This window comes from Phyllostomus discolor, chromosome 8, assembly GCF_004126475.2.
Source record: "Phyllostomus discolor isolate MPI-MPIP mPhyDis1 chromosome 8, mPhyDis1.pri.v3, whole genome shotgun sequence".
Taxonomy (NCBI): domain Eukaryota; kingdom Metazoa; phylum Chordata; class Mammalia; order Chiroptera; family Phyllostomidae; genus Phyllostomus; species Phyllostomus discolor.
This window is the reverse complement of record NC_040910.2, coordinates 76,659,120-76,676,048: the sequence shown is the minus strand read 5'-3', so window position 1 is coordinate 76,676,048 and position 16,929 is coordinate 76,659,120. Positions and strand designations below refer to the sequence as shown.

The window sequence follows — 16,929 nt, the reverse complement described above, 5'->3', positions numbered from 1 at the left end:
GGGCAAGGATGCACTCCCTCCCCTAGAGCCAAAACTCACCAACAGCCAGGTCTTTCCACCCAAGATGCCCCCTACCAACCCCTTCTCCACCTCTCCAACTGACCACAGCAGCAGAGCTGGGCCATAGTGGATGTGGCACAAAGGAGTGAGCGGGGGGTGGGGGGGGGGCACGGAGCATGTTTCAGGTTAAGCTATAGGGAATCTGAGCAAGAGACAAGGAGCAAGGGAATGTGCAACCTTGGGAGAAAGAGACACAGGAGCTGAGGAGGAAGCAGTTCTTGTCATTCTCAGCATACATTTATTGAGTGCTTACGTGTGCCAGGAAGTAAGCAGGTGCTAGAAAAAGCAAAGGGGCAGGAAGAGTCAGGGTCAGCGACCAGGTTGTCAGCGACACTGTACCGACCCTGGTTAACACAGAGAACAGGTGAACCCTTCCGGCACAACTCCGACAGCCTGCTCTGGGTCCTTGGAGGGGGCCTATCTCAGTCTTTCCAGAAATAGGAAGGGATTGAGCGAGGCAAGACCCTCTCCCTCTTCTCTACCTGGGTAGAGAGGCACACAGACTGCTCTAAACACGCTCATACCAAACATGCTTGGAATACAACATACTTCAACACAAGCACTCACGCATGCACACACATGCACACACACGCATGCGCACATGGGCACAGCCAAGCCATTTTACAGGTAGGTGGTCTGGAGGTGCTGCCTACATGCTGAGACCTGCGTCACCCCCACCCCAATGCAAACCTGTCCGATGTCTGGGTCTTTACCACTTAGACATTTCCTGGAGAAGCTTTTTGGCGAAGTCTCTTACCAAAATGTGAAAGACATAAAAGTGAACAAAGGGCTACTTCTTAAGGCTGTTTGCTTAGAGAGGTTCTGAGAGGGTCGGCAGAAACAGACCCCACTTCCTTTACTTGGCTACAAGTCTGTTCTGGTCAGAGCTGCCTAAACTAGGGGCCCTATTATACCGGGGCGGGAAGGGAGTGGAGGCGAGGGTGGCCCTCACTTCCTGTGCTACCTGTACTCTTCCAGAGTCACACAAATAATGCTGTCACTTGTTAACCGCCTCTGAAGTGCCAAGAATACCACTGTGCAAATGGTTTACTTCTGTGTCCACCCATCCTCACAGTGAGGGTATTATCTCCACTTTACGGATAAGGAAACTGAGGTGCAAGACTTGTCTAAGGTCACTGGTATCGTATGTGTGGCAGGGCTGGGAGCTGCCAGGGGCCTCGGTGCAGTCTTGGATCCACCCAGGAGGCTGAAAGTGAGTCACTTCAGACCTGTGGACACGCTGCCCACAGAGATGAAGGTACACAGGTGGTAGCCCCATCTGGCAGGCCACCCCCTGGGAAATGTTGTTTCTCCTTCATGAGACTCGGGATGCTCCATCCTCACTCCAGGGACTGGGGTGAGTTAGGACATGGGAGCAAGTGGGCTCACAGAGCCCCCCCTGACCCCCAGCTCGGGTGGGGGGGCTGCAGCCTGTGAAAAACCAGGTCCTCACTTTGGGGTACCGGGCTCTTTATCCTCATGATCCCACAATCTGTATTGGGGAAAATGGGCTACTACCCTTGAGTCGAGGCCCTGGTGATTGGAACAGATAAGGAGCCTCACTGCCCCAAGCACCCTTGAGAACCCATCATATTATCCTCCAGAGGGCGCTGTTGCCAAACCAGCCCCTGAAAATCCTGCTGAGCCTTCTCAGAACTCTGACCGAAGCCCCTCACCACAGGATGCCCGCAGCCTGACCCCGCCACCCATCACCCACCCCAGGTGCTTCTCTGCTCAAATTCTGCTCTCAGGCTGATACATAAGTGCATCGAAAACTTCGCTGAGTGTGTTTCTGCTGCTGAGACAGGCCTGCACATTGACCATGAATACTTGGATATCCCTCCGTTTTCAGTGTCCTTGGGACCCAGGGCAGTGGGAGGCCCTCCACAGACTGCACAACCCCGGACCAGGACAGGGAGGGCTTAGCAGAGGTTGTTTGGACCAGGCTGACACTGCGTCCAAGAGGGGAATGGAGCTGGAGCAAAACAGAAAGGCACCTGCAACCCTGTCTGTGGCCTCTAGGAGGCTTGGAACCTTCCCTAGTACAGGTCCAGGCAGCAGGAGCTGCAGGCAGAGGCTGGGAGGGTCTGGAGGGTCTGGAGGAAGCCAACAGAGGAACTTGTAGACCTGAGTCTAGGGGGACTAGAGAGGAGAAGGGACCTTCAGTGCTTCTGAGATGGGCCCCTTCCTCACTCTGACTGGAACCACTGGCCAGGCGTCACTTCCTGCCCCTTCCCACCAGCAGCCTGAGGACAAGGGAAGGAGGGCTGTGGCTGCTGGGTGCCGCTGCCTTCGACCAGCTCACAGGCCCTTTCTCATGGAAGGGCATTCTTCTCAAGGGTTGGGCTGACCAGAGAATTGCTTCCTCAAGAATTCATCTGCCTACAGGCCAAGATGACTACTGAGGAGAGATCAAACCATTTTCAGAGGAATCTCTTGGCTCCAAGAAAGTGGTGCCTGGGTTTGCTTCCCTTCCTCAAGCTGTCGCCTCCTCGCTCCCGAAGCCTGGAGGCCCCTGGGGCTATGGCTCCAAAAGGAATGTCTTGGTCCCAGGCTTTCTTTGGTGGCTCCAATGATGTTAAGACCCATAATCAAGTCCTGGCTCCAATCTTGAGTGATTACTCCACCTCCTGGGGCCCTCAGTTCTTCTAACTGTAGACCAGAAATGATGGTATCTTTTCAATTCTTGGACTTGTTATCATGATTCAATGATAGTAATAGGAAAATATGTAACCCATCAACTCTGCATAATCAGGGCAGAATGACTGGCCCCAGAAAGGGGTGCAGGTGGCAGCCGGCCCATCTGTCCCACTCTCACACCTCGAATTCCCATGCACTGTAGGCCCTAGACTGATTTCCACCCCGAACTTGTCAATGCCTGCTTCCTTCCACAAAGTGCCCACACCTGCAGGTGGGTGGGAGAGAGGCAGCAGCTCCTGCTTCAGGTGCTGCTGGGGACGGCACAAGCCTTGTCTGCAACCTTGATGTTTTCCTGGCTGGAAGGGCCCCTGCTAGCCCACATTTCCCCAAATTATACTTCTCTGTCAGTGGTCTCAAACTTTGGGGGAAGGAGGGCTAAGAGAAATACAGGTTCCAGATTCCCTTTAGGTCAGAGGCAAGACCTGGATTCACATGTTCAACACACACCAAGCAACTCCATCGGGCCACACACAGAGGACAGCTCTCTGTTAAAGCCACTCCTCCACGGTGTATCTCACTCTCTCTTGGATGGCCACAAAAACCACCAGCATGCCAAGAAGTGCTGCAAAGAAACACGCTCGGCCCTGGCCAACTTGGCTCAGTTGGCTGGTGCATCGTCCTGTAACCAAAGGATTGAGGGTTTAACCCCTGGTCCAGGAGCATGCAACCTCTGGCCCGGGTGCATACGGGAAGCAGCCAACTGATGCTTTTCTCTCACATTGATGTTTCTCTCTCTCTAAAAGTGATAAAAACTGTCCTCGGGTGATGAAAAAAAAATGCTTGACATTAACTCAGCATTTCTCAAATTTAACAATACTCTTTTTAAAAATTAGAATAACCATTAAACCTCACATAACTAGTGTTCGGAGGAAGGATCTGGGAAATTTTTATCTTGTTTTCTTTCTTAAAAATGTTGTAGAAGTATTTGAGATGTTGCTTCCTGGTAATTATTGGCAGTTTGGCTCAAATAAAATCTTAGAGAAATTTCCAAAATATGTTTTAAACAAAATCTTGTTTTTTAATGTTTGAGTGGACTGAAGTCTAGGGAGATTCAACATGTTCAAGGTGCCCAGCTGTTGACACACAGCTGGTATCTGGGCCCGGACCTGCCCCTTCCTGCTCTGTCTACTGCCCCCACCACACTCTGCTGCTGCCTCTTTGAGCAGGAGGCTCTTCTGGAACCGCCCTGGGGTCTTGAACTCAGGAGGGACCTTCAGGAAATCTGACCAGGGGTAAAAGGGGGTCAGGATCAGCCTGTTTGGCTGGGAGGAGCAGCAGAGGGGGTGGCCCACACTTGGAAGGTGCTAGCACAAACCCAATTTGTTTGGGGGCTCTTTTCCTGGCCCTTCCCCTCCCAAGCTGGCAATCATCCAGAGAGACTGTCAGCAGCTGGGTATGACAGGGACTGGGGTCAGAAAATCTTGTCTTTTCTTGTTTATTTTTAATTGAATTTATTGGGGTGCCATTGGTTAATAAAATTATATGGGTTTCAGGTATATAGTTGTATAATTGTCTTGCCTTTTCTCCTCAAGCACAAAACAGGCACATGTAGACTGTAACTGATAGGCTAGCAGGGGCAACTCTTAACAGGAGGGAAATGGACTTATTGCTTTATAAAAAGGAGTCTGATAAAATTTAAAACACCCCCCCACACACACAAAACCATAAACCTAAAAATCCACCCAGCCCTCTCCACACTCCCAGGAAGTCCAAGACCCATTTCTGGGTAAGTCCTGGTGGGTGGATTGGTAAATCAGGCCCGTCTGGCAGAAAAGGATCTGCTCCCATGTAAACAGTGCCAGGGCCCTCGGGGAGTCTGCCAGCAGGGGGCGCTGTGACTCCACAGCCTCCAACAAGCTTTGGGACCAGCCAAGCTGGCCCCAGGGCACTCCCCCTACTGCAGGCCAGGCAGTCCTCTGAGCAGCTCTGGGAGAATGAGTGCAGATACCCAGGGCCCACACCCTACCACCTTCCCACACACCTCTCTCACACGTACACACCCACACATGCACACAGCCCTAGGTCCTTCGCATACCTACCTCCCCATCCGGCCTAGACTTCCATGTCTATCAGCCAGTCTCACTTCCACCCCCACGAAAATAGCTGTGTGTGTGTGTGTGTGTGTGTGTGTGTGTGTGTGTGTGTGTGTGTGTGCGTGCGTGCGCGCGCGCATGCACGTGTGTGTATGGGGGGGGGTGCCCTACTGGTGTCCCTTTTGTTTCCTTCAGGTCACAGACTGGATGAAGGGTGGCAGTGGATGTCTGCTCTCCACTTAGGTCCTAAAGGAGGAGGTTAGGGACTGCTGATCACCTTTGTCCCCAGCTCCTGAACCTAGTATGACCATCCAGCCCCCCATCCCCTCCCCAGGCTGTAAGCCAGGGTCCTTCCCCACAGGCCTCTAAATGAGAGGACAGGCTAGGAACAGGCCATTTGGGGCTGGAATTACAAAGGAGTTAGCACCATCAACAAGAAGTGGGTCCTTCCTTCCTCAGGCAGCCTCAGACTGACCAGGGGAGATGAGGGGCCAGGCGAGTGGGTGCTGACAGTGCAAGCCTTTGTCCTCAGGCAGGTGTGGTTGGTGGGCATGCAGCTGAGGGGTAGGTGGTAGACAGTGAATGGCAGACCCCTCTGCTTTGGCAAGAGGCAGAATCCAGATGCTTGAGGGACAGAGCCTGCCTGCCGGGGATCCTCCTGGCTCCTCTTGCAGGCACCATGGAGCCTCAAGGCTCCAGAGCCCCTCAAAGGCAGCTGGACAAAGCCCAGGGCGGCCCCTGCTTCCAGCAGTAGGAAAAATCACATCCAGGCCCTCTCCTGTCCTTCCACAGCAGAGCTCCAAGGCAGGACCAAGGCCCTGGGAGGGGGCATGGACTCCAACACAGTGAAGAAGGGGTTCCTGGGGGTGTGTGGAGGTCCTCTGGGGTGGGAAGGACACTGGTGAGTCACTGAAGCAGGGGCAGGACGCCACAGTTCTGAGGTGGTGGGCACTACACGAAAGCCTCCTGGTTGGATGAGCCGTTGAGCTTGAGGAAAAGCTTGTCGTTTTCCCTCTTCTGCTGCAGCTGCCTCTCCAGTTGGCGCCGGTACCAGATGAGGTAGAGGGGAAGGCAGAACCCCAGCATGCTCAGGACAAGCAGCCCCACATTCACCTGGGGTGGCAGGGATGAAAGTTGCCATCACATGGGGCAGGGGACCAGGGCTGTGGTCTTTTGCAGAGTTCAATTCAAGACCCTTCCTTGCACTCAGGCTCAGGCAAGGGGAGGCCACAGGAAGGGAAAGGGAAAACTGAAACCCGAATGTCCAAGAGGCTAGAGGGCCGCATTCCAGCGCCAGATTCCCCAGTCGTCTGAAGGCCACCCCAGCAACCCTCAGGGCCTGCCCTCTGCCACTGCCCCGAGCCCCCGACCTCAGACCTACTGATCTGAATCTCCAGAGTGGGGCAGGGACAGTGACTAGATTCTATTTATCTCAAAATCAGGTCTAGAAAGGAAACTTTTCTGCTCCTGCCCAGCCACCATTCAAAACGGGACCCTGACTTGATTTTAATCAAAGTTCCCAAACTGCTTGGTCTTAGGGCTCTGGAAGCCCCAGAGAAATGCCTCTCAGTTCCCACTCAGCAGAGTGGACAGATGCCTGTCACCCACTGTCCCCTGGCCCTTCTTACCCACAGAGGATCTCCTTGGAGGGGACCCATCATGGCCAGAAACAGGGGCTGCTGCAGGAGAGCGAAGAGGGCACTGACCAAAGACTGTAGTCCTGTGAGGCTGCCAAACTGGGTGGAGGGATACCTGCCAGGGCAACAGAGAACATGTCACCGAAGGTGCCACTCTCAGGCTTTCCAAATGCTCCTAAGCCCCAGCCTGGCCCCAGGTGCGGTGGTGCCAGAGAGGCGGGAGGAGCCTCAGAGAACGGGGGGTGACCACCTTCAGAATGCTTTCTGCTGAGCAGGTGCACAAAGTGAATTTCTCTCCTGGACCAACCTGAGGCCCCAGACTCTGGGGAGGACCCCACCCTGTGCAGGTGTGTCCTGGGCTCGTGGGTGTCTGGCTAAGCCGAATGGAAAGTGTGGTGCCAGCAGGAATCTGCAGCTTGGGAAACAGGCCCAGGGAGCAGGATGGAGGCTGGGCCTGGCTCTGCCGTGCCCTCATCTAGAGCAGCATTGTGTAATCATGGAAACGCAGTATCAGAGCTTTCAGCAGCCTCCCTCAGACCCTGCCAGGGCAGCCGCAACTTCCTCCAGGCCTGAGTGGGGGGGGGACATGCAGACCTGGAATGACCTCCATGCAGTGCTGTTGAGAGGGGGACAGAGTTCTGGCAAAATCTTATAAAACATCAGGCTTCAGGGCCCCAGAGGAGGGAAGGGTATCCCAGCAGTGAACAATCTGGTTTGTGGTCAGAGAGAGACGGGATGGTATTTGGGTTCCAACTTTTTAAAAAATATATATTTTATTGATTAAGCTCTTACAGTTGTCACATTTCCCCTTCACTCCCCTCTGCTCTGTTCACCCCCTTCCACCCACATCCCCCTTTAGTCATGTCCATGTGTCATAAGTTCTTTAGCTTCTACATTTCCCATACTATTCTTACCCTCCCCGTATCTATTTCCTACCTACCATCTATGCTTATTCTCTGTACCTTTCCCCCTCTCTCCTCCCCCCACTCCCCTGTTGCTAACCCTCCATGTGATCTCCATTTCTGAGGTCCTGTTCCTGTTCTAGTTGTTTGCTTATGTTTTTGTTTTAGGTGTGGTTGTTAATAATTGTGAGTTTGCTGTCATTTTACTGTTCATATTTATCTTTTTTCTTAGATAAAACCCTTTAACATTTCATATAAGGGTGTGGTGATGATGAACCCCTTTAACTTGAGCTTATCTGGGAAGCACTTTATCTGCCCTTCCATTCTAAATGAAAGCTTTGCTGGATAGAGCCATCTGAGATGTAGGTTCTTGCCTTTCATGACTTGGAATACTTCTTTCCAGCCCCTTCTTGCCTGCAAGGGCTCTTTTGAGAGATCAGCTGACAGTCTGATGGGAACTCCTGTGTAGGTTACTATCTCCTTATCTCTTGCTGCTTCTAGGATTCTCGCCTTCATTTTAATCTTGGGTAATGTAATTATGATGTACCTTGGTGTGTTCCTCCTTGGGTCCAAGTTCTTTGGGACTCTCTGAGCTTCCTGGACTTCCTGGAAGTCTATTCCCTTCACCAGATTGGGGAAATTCTCCTTCATTATTTTTTCAAATAAGTTTTCAACTTCTTGCTCTTCCTCTTCTCCTGCTGGTACCCCTATAATTTGGATGTTGGAATGTTTAAAGATGTCCTGGAGGTTCCTAAGCCTCTCATTTTTTTGAATTTTTGTTTCTTCACTCTTTTCTGGTTGGATGTTTCTTTCTTCCTTCTGGGCCGCACTTTTGATTTGAGTTCCAGTTTCCTTCCCATCACTAATCGGTTCCTTGTACATTTTACTTCTTTTCTCTTATCGTAGCCTTCATTTTTTCATCTGATTTGCGACCAAATTCAACCAATTCCGTGAGCATCCTGATCACCAGTGTTTTGAACTGTGCATCTGATAGGTTGGCTACCTCTTTGTCTCTTAGTTGTATTTTTTCTGGTGCTTTGATCTGTTCTTTCATTTGGGTCATTTTTTTTTGTCTTGACATGCCTGTTACACAGTGAGGGGCAGAGCCACCCACGTTGCTGGGTTGTGACGCTACATGTGGGGAGGGGGTCCGAGAGGGAACAGTGCTGCTTGCTCTGCTCTCTGCCAGATTTCAGTCCCTTCCGCTGCTTCCCACAAGTAAACTGGGCCCTTCTGGTGCTAATTCCCAGTGGGTGGGCTTGTGTACGTTCTAGGACCCTGTGGGTCTCTCCAATGAACTCTCCTGTGAGGCTGGGAGTCTCTCCTGGCACCTCAACCCCCACAAATGTTTTCAATCAGAGGTTTGAGGCTTTAGCTCCCCATACTGGGACCCTGAATTGATTCTGTCCGATCCCCAGGTGTTCCTCCCAGTTTATCTCGAATGTGGGAACGCCCACTCCACCAGCCACCGCTGCTAGTCTTGCCAGCTGCAGCCTTGCACGCCCCATTCCACAATCCGGCACTGGGTCCACCAGCCATCGCCTTGCCCTGAGTCCTCTCCATGTACCCATCTCTGCCCCTCCTACCGTCTCCGCCCCTCCTACCGGTCTGGATGAATGTTTCTTCTTTAACTCCTTGGTTGTCAGACTTCCATACAGTTTGATTTTCTGTCAGTTCTGGTTATTTTTTGTTTTTAAATTATTGTTGTCCTCCTTTTGGTTGTGCAAGGAGGCACAGTGTGTCTACCTATGCCTCCATCTTGGCCAGAAGTCCCCAGCTTTTTTTTTAATCCTCACCCAAGAATATACTTACTGATTTTAGAGAGGAAGGGAGAGAGAGAGAGAAACATCCCATGCCTGTCCCCGACAGGGCACTGAACCAGCAACCTACGTATGTGTCCCCTGACCAGGAATCTAACCTGCAACCTTTTGGTATACGGGACAATGCCCCAACTAACTGAGACCCACTGCTGGGGCACGGGTTCCAACTGTTGAGCCAAGCCACAAAGGAGGAAGAACACTGTGATCCTTATGCACATGTGGCCTCTTGGAAAAGGAGGCAGGTTTTACTTTAGGCAAGGCCTGAGAAGGCTGTGGGTAGAGGCAGACCCTACAAGACTCTGGGTGAGCCCTTGCTGATGTGTGGGGAGGGGTCCGAGAGGGCAGTGGATTGAGTTCCAGCCTGAGAACCAAAGGGTCACCATAGGTTCCATCCCCAGTCAGGGCACATGCCTGGGCTGCAGGCCAGGTCCCCAGTAGGAGACACGCGAGAGACAACCACACACTGATGTTTCTCCCTCTTTCCCTCCCTGCATCTCTCTAAAAATAAATAAAATAAATAAAATCTTTTTTTTTTCTTTTATTTTTTTAGTGAAATGATTCTGGGTGAGAACTGTCTGATACACTCTGGGCTCAGTTATTCATATGTCCCTGCTCCTGCTCCTACTGAGGGTCATTTGAACATCAACACTGAGCTGTGGGCAGCCAGAAGGCACTCCTGCCCTTCCCCTGAGCAAGCAGAGGCAGCCCAGGCTTCAGTGGAGCAGTAGCCCCCAAGGCAGTATGAGCTGCACAGGGGCCCTGCCTCTGGCTGAGAGAACTGACTTTGTGTTAAATGCCGGGACTTGTGGGCACCCAACTCTCTGCCCACTGACCCACCTTCTGCCAGGTATGGCCTTCCCAACACACCCAACAGAAGCCCCAACACCTGTCCCTGATGCAAAAACATGACAGGAAGCTGGCGCCCCTCAGGACCTCAGCCCCACCACAGACCTCCCTTAAGTCATCCCCTTGCCCTCTGTCACCAGGCCCCCCACAGCCACCAGGACTTACACTGCGGCGTACAGGCCCCCAATGGCAGAGTGGATGAATCCCCGCACAACTGTGTGCAGGATGAAGGAGAGGATCTGAGGGAGGAGAACAGAGAGTGAGCAGAAGACTGGGAGCCCCTACTCCAGTGCCTGGAGTCTGAGCAACGGGAGCACTGCAACCAAGAGTTGGCTCCCGCCAGCTCTGCGGGGCCAATTCCTGAATTTCTAGGAATTTTCCGAGCCAGCTGTTAAACACGGTGATTATGAAAACTTGGATTTTATAAATTTACAATTAAATTATATTAAAAACAATGGTAATAAACAGTGAAAACGTATCACTTACCAATTACTTTACTATGTTTTACTATTCTCTATGTTCTTAAGGTTTTTGTATGGTGGAAATACCCTAAGATGGTGTGTTACCAGGATTCTCTTTCCAACTCCACAATTGGTGACAGCATAATGACTGAAATCAGCCACAATGAGAGCGGTTACACCATGAAAATTGGTAAATGCTTAAAATCGGCCCCTCTCTCCTGCTATTGCTGACCTGAGGACTGTGCCCCGGGGTCTCCCTGCCTCATCACTCAGGCCCTAACATCCCTAAGAAGGCTCTGCTTCCCTGTCACCAGAGAAGGGCGAAGGGGAGAGAGAGGAGAGAAACAGCGATCAGTTACCTCCCACACATGCCCTGAATGGGGGACCAAACCTGCAACCCAGGAATGTGCCCTGACTGGCAACCGAACCTAAGGCCTTTCGGTTTACGGGATGACGCTCCAACTAACTGAGCCACACCAGCCAGGGGTGAAAGCTCTGCTTTTTAAGAAGGCTGCTGCTCTGCTTTTTAGGAAGGCTGCTGGAGGGGTAGCTCAGCTGGTTAGAGTGTCGTCCGGATACACCAAGGTGTGGGTTCAATTTCCGGTTAGGGTACATACAAGAAGCAACCAATGAATGTAAAAGTGAATGGAACAACAAAATCGATGCTTCTCTTCATCCCCCTACCCAGCCCTCTCTCTCAAATCAGTAAAAATAAAAGGCAGCTGCTGCTAGCAGGCTTAGGAGGTCCTGAGAAGCACTTGTTAATGACTTGGGAGGCACGAGAATTGTACACTTTGCCACCAGGACCCTTTTGTCGTCCCTCATGCACAGCACTGCTGTCCTATTCAGCAGCCAGGACCCGTTCCCAGGAATGTGGGTGGTGGAGGGGACAGGGGCTACTCTCTGCAGTGCTGGAAAAGGGCTGTGCCTGATGTGCAGGGATGTACTTGGGCAGGCTCCCCCTTTCCACTTCAAATGCCTCGTTGCTTTTTCATAACTTTTCTTTCCATGGGAACAAAAGAAAAAGATTAAAACTCAGCAGATGACTGTTCCCACTAAGCACTGACCCTCCACCGGACAAGGTGGCCAGGCAAGGGTTTGTCAGTCTCACAGAGGGCAATCACCAAGAGGCCAGGAGGACAGCAGGTAGGTCACAACACTCCCACCTGGAACTGGGACAAGTTTCCAATGGTTTATTCCATTCTGCACGCACAGCGTCGTCACAGTCACGTGCTAGGACACGTGTGTGGTGCACACCTGAGTATTTAATGTACCTCAACACATGGCCACTTGTAAAAAGGGACTCTTGCTTTCCCCCTGGACCTGGCCCAAGATACCACCTGACCTTGAGCTCCACCCACCTGGGAGCAATGCCATCACTCAAGTCTCTCAAAATTAATCATCTTGGGGTTTGAGGCTAGTACACGTTCATGGGCCTAAGGGTGCAGCCAGACAGGTGACAGAATCTACCTTGCTTACATCCTCTGCCAAGAGTCAGGTTTCAAAAGCATGAGAAATCTGTGGAATAAAATTAAGCTTTGAACCCAGATGCCAAGTGATCACCACTTGGAAAAAGTGGAATCTTTTCCCACTCTCTCCTGTGTAGAGACCCTGTAGGCACTCCTGTACCTGAGGGACAGATGCTCCTGTCAACACCAGATTAGCCTGACCTCTTTGGACATCAAATTTCAGCTGTTTGAGCAATGCAAAACAAGTAGCCATACACCTACCGAACATAGTTCTGGAAAATGGTCTAATGGTGGCATCCGTGGTAAGCAAATGCACAGAAGGCCAAGAGGAATATGCCTTTACCAGGAAGAATCTTTTGTGAAAGGCAATCCCAGTGCCATCTACGGCTCCCTTCTGGGATCGAGCACAAAGCCTGGCAGGTAAGAGGCTCTTGGTGAATGACGGGCTGGGTAGCTGGTCGGCTGAATTAAATGAATGAAGAGTCACCATTCTCTTCGACGATGGCTTTCATGGCACATCATGCACCTTTTAGTCTCATTGTCCCCTTACCCTACCTGGCCTCTCTCTTTCCCCACACCCACCTGGAGGGGCAGGTTGGGAATGAGGCAAGTCACCCCAAAGCCCACGAGCAGCACGTTTGTGAAGGCAAAAGCCCGCATGGCGTTGGTGATCTTCTGGATCTGCCGGTCCCGCTTCTTCTTCTCACCCCTGCAGAGACACAGAGCACACGCTGGAGCTGAGCGCTCCCTGGAGGAGGCGGGTTCTCCCAAGGAGTCAGGCCCTGGGAGTGACAGCTTGTGGACAGCTCACCACTCAGAGACCACCCAAGCGTGTTGTAGGGACTGCTGGGACTAGACCAGTACTGGGGCCTCCCACGGCACCCAGCTGACAGTGCTGAGCATGAGCCTCAGTGGAAAGGTCAGATACGAGAAAATGGTCATCAGCACGCTGCGCTGCTTTAGTGAAGACTGAGCTCAAATGATGGGGCAGGAAGGAACAGACTGTGCCCAAGTTAGGCTGTGGCAAAGCCTCACTTCATCATTAGCTCCAACGTCACTGAAGTCCTGCAGAGAGCTGAAGATAAGGCAGATAATAAGCCAAATAAGGGAGTGAGTGGATTTCCCCTTGGGGCGGCAGGAGGGAATGAGGTAGAAACAAATATTCAGCAGATGGAACTGGAATGGGCACAAATAACCTCTCGGCTGTAGGACCTGACCTAGATAACAAAGCATTCTCTGTAATTATTTCCTTGTGAATTCACTACTACTGATTCTAGTCTCACCACCCACAGATACACCACAGACAACTATATGACATCCAAGAATGAATGCCAAGTGCTGGGAGATGTGCAAGGAATCTCAGGCAAGCTCCTCAAACTCCTAGCTTCAGTTTCTCCATCTGTAAAATGGGTATCACACTGGTACACACCTCACTGAAGTGTTGACAGGCTTACTGAGCTATTGTGCCTTAAGTGCTTGGTACAGGACCTAATAAAATAAACAGTAGCCTTATTATACTAAGGTGGAGTCACAGTAGACAACAATTAACCCATCCTCTGATTTTAAAACCCAACCTTTACATAAAGCAGGGCTCCAACACCTTGTTTAATGCTCACGATCACAAACACATCTATTCACACCTGTTACAGGTAGAGTGCCTTGCTACTCCCACCGAGTGGAGTGAGCCTTGTAGGCAAGGCAGCACTGCTTTAAGATCATTCACCCACTGTGCTTCTCACAATTAAGGATCTGAGTGCGGCCCTAAAATAGAATGGTTTGATAGCCACTGTCTGCACACAGACCTTCCTCCCATTTCTCTCTTCTTTCATCTAACTCAGTACTTCCCAAAATTCAGCGTCCCAGAGAACTGCCATCAAGGACTGAAGGCAGTGGACCCGAAGGTGTGTCGAGCTGAGTGAGCAAGTGTCGTAAAGCCCTTGGGCGATCACCCTCCGACCCAGTCCTCTTTCCCCTCTCCTGCTGACTTTAAAACCTACCCCGCTCCCAATCCTGCCCCTGCCTAGTGCTAGACTTGGGGGCTTCTTTCTCTGGGGGCTGAGAGCCAGGCACGGGTCCTGTCTACGCACTGGTTGGTGTCTTTCTCTTCGGGCTCCTCAGAGGCATCTTCGCATTCCTTCAGCCTCCAGTCCATGATGCAGCCGATGATGGGGGCCGTCAGCAGGCAGAGCAGCTGGAGCACACCAAAGATGGAGGTGTAGAGGCTAACTGGGAAGGAAGACAGGCTGTGTCATGGCGGGGGCTCCTGACAGAGGCCAGGGGCAGGTACTGGACAAAGTCTAAACCCCACAGGCCCTTCTGGGGTCTTTCCAGACTCCCTCTTATCATTGTGGATCTTGAGGGGAGCCCAGAGACCTTGAGCCCTGAATTCAAAGCTGGAACAAGGAGCAGGCACCCTATTCTCTTCTCCAAATCCCCTGCCTGCTTCTAAGAAACAGCTAATGAAATCCAGTATGTCACAACAACTTCCCCCAGAAGCTCCAGGAAGTCTCTCTGACTTGGGAACCACAGAGTTACCAAAGCCTGGGACGGAGGCTTTGTGTATGACTGGCCATTAGTCGTCTGCCTCTAGAAATACACCAGAAAGGCGTCACTCATGGGGGCTCTGACGTAAGTGCTCCTATCTTGAAAGAGCCTTAAAATTAAGATGGAATTTTGGGGGTCAAATGGAAACTGAAAGCTGACTACCCCACCCCATCCACAGTTCTGCCTAAAAGGGGTGTTTGCAATTCAAGGCAGAGCGTTTCTTCACTGAACAAAGACTAACTGGGAGGGGATGCTGCAACGTGCCCTGGCAGTACCCCTGCTTACCAGTGGCCATGACTGCGTCAAGAGAGCAATGGGAGAAAGCAGAAAGGAGCAAGGTCAGCCGCAGAAATCTCGAAGGTTGTCATAGGGTGACGGGGCATGGGGGCAGGCTAGCTATCTCTGGACCCAGTGAAAACCTCATTTCCCACCTAGACCTGAATCTTGAGCACCCATGGGTGGCTGAGCTTGAGTCAGGCTTCTAGGAGCGGAGGTGGGAGGGAGCCCAACACAGGCGCCTGCTGATGTTTCCCTATCTTCTGGGGCCTTAGTCACATGCAGCTGTTCCTGGTCACAGGCAGGCTGGTGAATCAGGCCTGCGGCTCGCCAAGGACCATGATGGGGACGTAGTGTGGGCACAGCAGACCTAGCAGAGCTCACTGCCGCGTGGCCCTTCGGGAACACTGCTCTGTCAGAGTTGCACTCCAAGGGCAAGAGAAGTCAAACGACCCATCCCAATTCTCAGCAAAGCACCCGACACCACAGGTCTCCCTGAGGCAGTGAGCGCTCCCCCCCAGCCAGCCCCCCGCCACCAGCACCCTGACCCTGGCACTGCCCCTCTGAACACAGGTGTCATGCACAACAGCTCACAGGAGCAGGATGGGGAAAACCAATGCCCTGTCAGCTACAGGTGGAATTTCCTGGCCCAACTTCCGTTACTTCTTGAAACTGACTTTCTGAATGTGGGAAACAGAAAAAAAATATTCCTCTTAGACAGCAAAGGACTTCTCAGAGAGCTTGAGTAAAAGCTCACGACTCAGCAGCAGGGAGATTTGCTTGCGAAGGACCGGCAAGGACCCTTCTCCGCACACTTCAGGGCTTCCCCCTCCGTGGGCCTGGGGGCTCTCTACAGAGGGTGTTCAGATCAGCTTTCCCCAAAGTTCAGTCCACAGACTTGAATAAGTGTTACATAATGAAAGCATTCCTGTGGATGCAACAAAGCTAAATAGATTATTTTTTCCCATAAAAAATAGAGCCTTACTACGTCAGCATTCATTAGGAAATTTTGCAAGGGCACATTTCACAGTGGAACCAGTGTTTTCTGGGTGCCTTTGTCATCTTTCCCTTTTGTTAAAGCTAGATTTCTCATCCCCTTTAAAAATCGTGTTTGATTCCTTACGGTCCCTAGGGAAAAACAATTAAACCAACATGAAGGTTGCACACCAGTGAGACTGCCAATAAAAAACATTTACCGAACGTGTTTGTCCCGCTAGGGATGACTAACGCTGACTCAGCTCAGGCCCTGAGGAAGTACCGACTTTCTCTGTAGAATCAAAGCCTCTCCCCGCCAAAGACCTTTTGTGTTGTTTTGGGAAAGCAGTGTGTGGGTTATCGGTTCTGTTTACCAGACTGGACGAGTCTCGACTGGATTACACACGTGAGGAAGTTCCCCCAGCCGTGCTTCCAGTTCAGGGAGCAGTTCCCAGCACCAGTCCAATGGCCTTAAATGTCTCCGGCAGAGACAGCCCGGCCCCCTCGGCACCTGGGCTCCCCACGCAGCAGCCCTGTGGTTTCCCAGGGGCTACTGGCGTCGGGCTTGATCAGCTGTCCTTCAAGGGGCTCTCGGGCGGAGCACTCTGTTCCGAGCAGTGTTTTCATTCACAAACACGTCACCCAGCCCCTTGGGCGATGAAAAACATACCTCACACACCAAAATACATGTAGTTATTTTAGTCCTCCCTCCCCTCCTATCCTGGGAAACTCTAATGGGAACATGAAGGAGCAGCTGGGGCCGGCTGTGATGCAACAGCTCTGACAAGTAACGGGTCTCCTGGACTCTGTCATTTCACGGCCCTACTGGCCCAGCCCAGGCTAATACTGTTCGGCCAGCTAGGCAGTGGGCTCGACCTCAGGTGGCAGAAATGACCACCACTGGGAGGGGGCCACCCTATGGGGCTATGCACCAAGGTCCAGGGGTCACCAACCTTTGCCCTGGTCGCCACTGACCAGGAACTTGAGGATGTTGTTCATGGCGCCCATGTAGAAAATGAGCCGCAGCTGCGTGATGCACATGGTGACGAGGCTGAGCAGCAGGATGGGGCTGAATATGCTCTGCATGAAGGACGGGGCTGCTGCGGGGAGAAGGCCACAGGTGATCAGGGGCCACATCTCTGTCATTCAGGGGCCCGGCGCGTGGGGAGAGGCGGCTGACTTGCTGACTTAATCACTCCATGCTGG

At 52.0% G+C, this 16,929-nt stretch overlaps 1 protein-coding gene across 5 annotated transcripts in view; it reads right to left on the bottom strand.

The window, feature by feature from the left end:
* Positions 1–275: 275 nt before the first annotated feature.
* SLC43A2 (solute carrier family 43 member 2) overlaps positions 276–16,929 on the bottom strand; it is a 47,843-nt gene continuing 31,189 nt past the window's right edge. For 4 of the 5 annotated variants that reach the window (XM_036034396.1, XM_036034395.1, XM_028520236.2 and 1 more), the window contains exons 9-15: positions 16,677–16,823; positions 14,758–14,769; positions 14,016–14,154; positions 12,511–12,637; positions 10,164–10,237; positions 6,422–6,545; positions 276–5,906 (exon numbers count right to left, since the gene is read on the bottom strand). In XM_036034396.1, coding sequence (XP_035890289.1) covers positions 5,745–5,906; positions 6,422–6,545; positions 10,164–10,237; positions 12,511–12,637; positions 14,016–14,154; positions 14,758–14,769; positions 16,677–16,823 — 785 coding nt within the window. In that variant the 3' untranslated portion in view covers positions 276–5,744. The remainder of the gene's footprint in view (positions 5,907–6,421; positions 6,546–10,163; positions 10,238–12,510; positions 12,638–14,015; positions 14,155–14,757; positions 14,770–16,676; positions 16,824–16,929) is intronic. The other variant, XM_028520237.2, reaches the window with a different exon arrangement.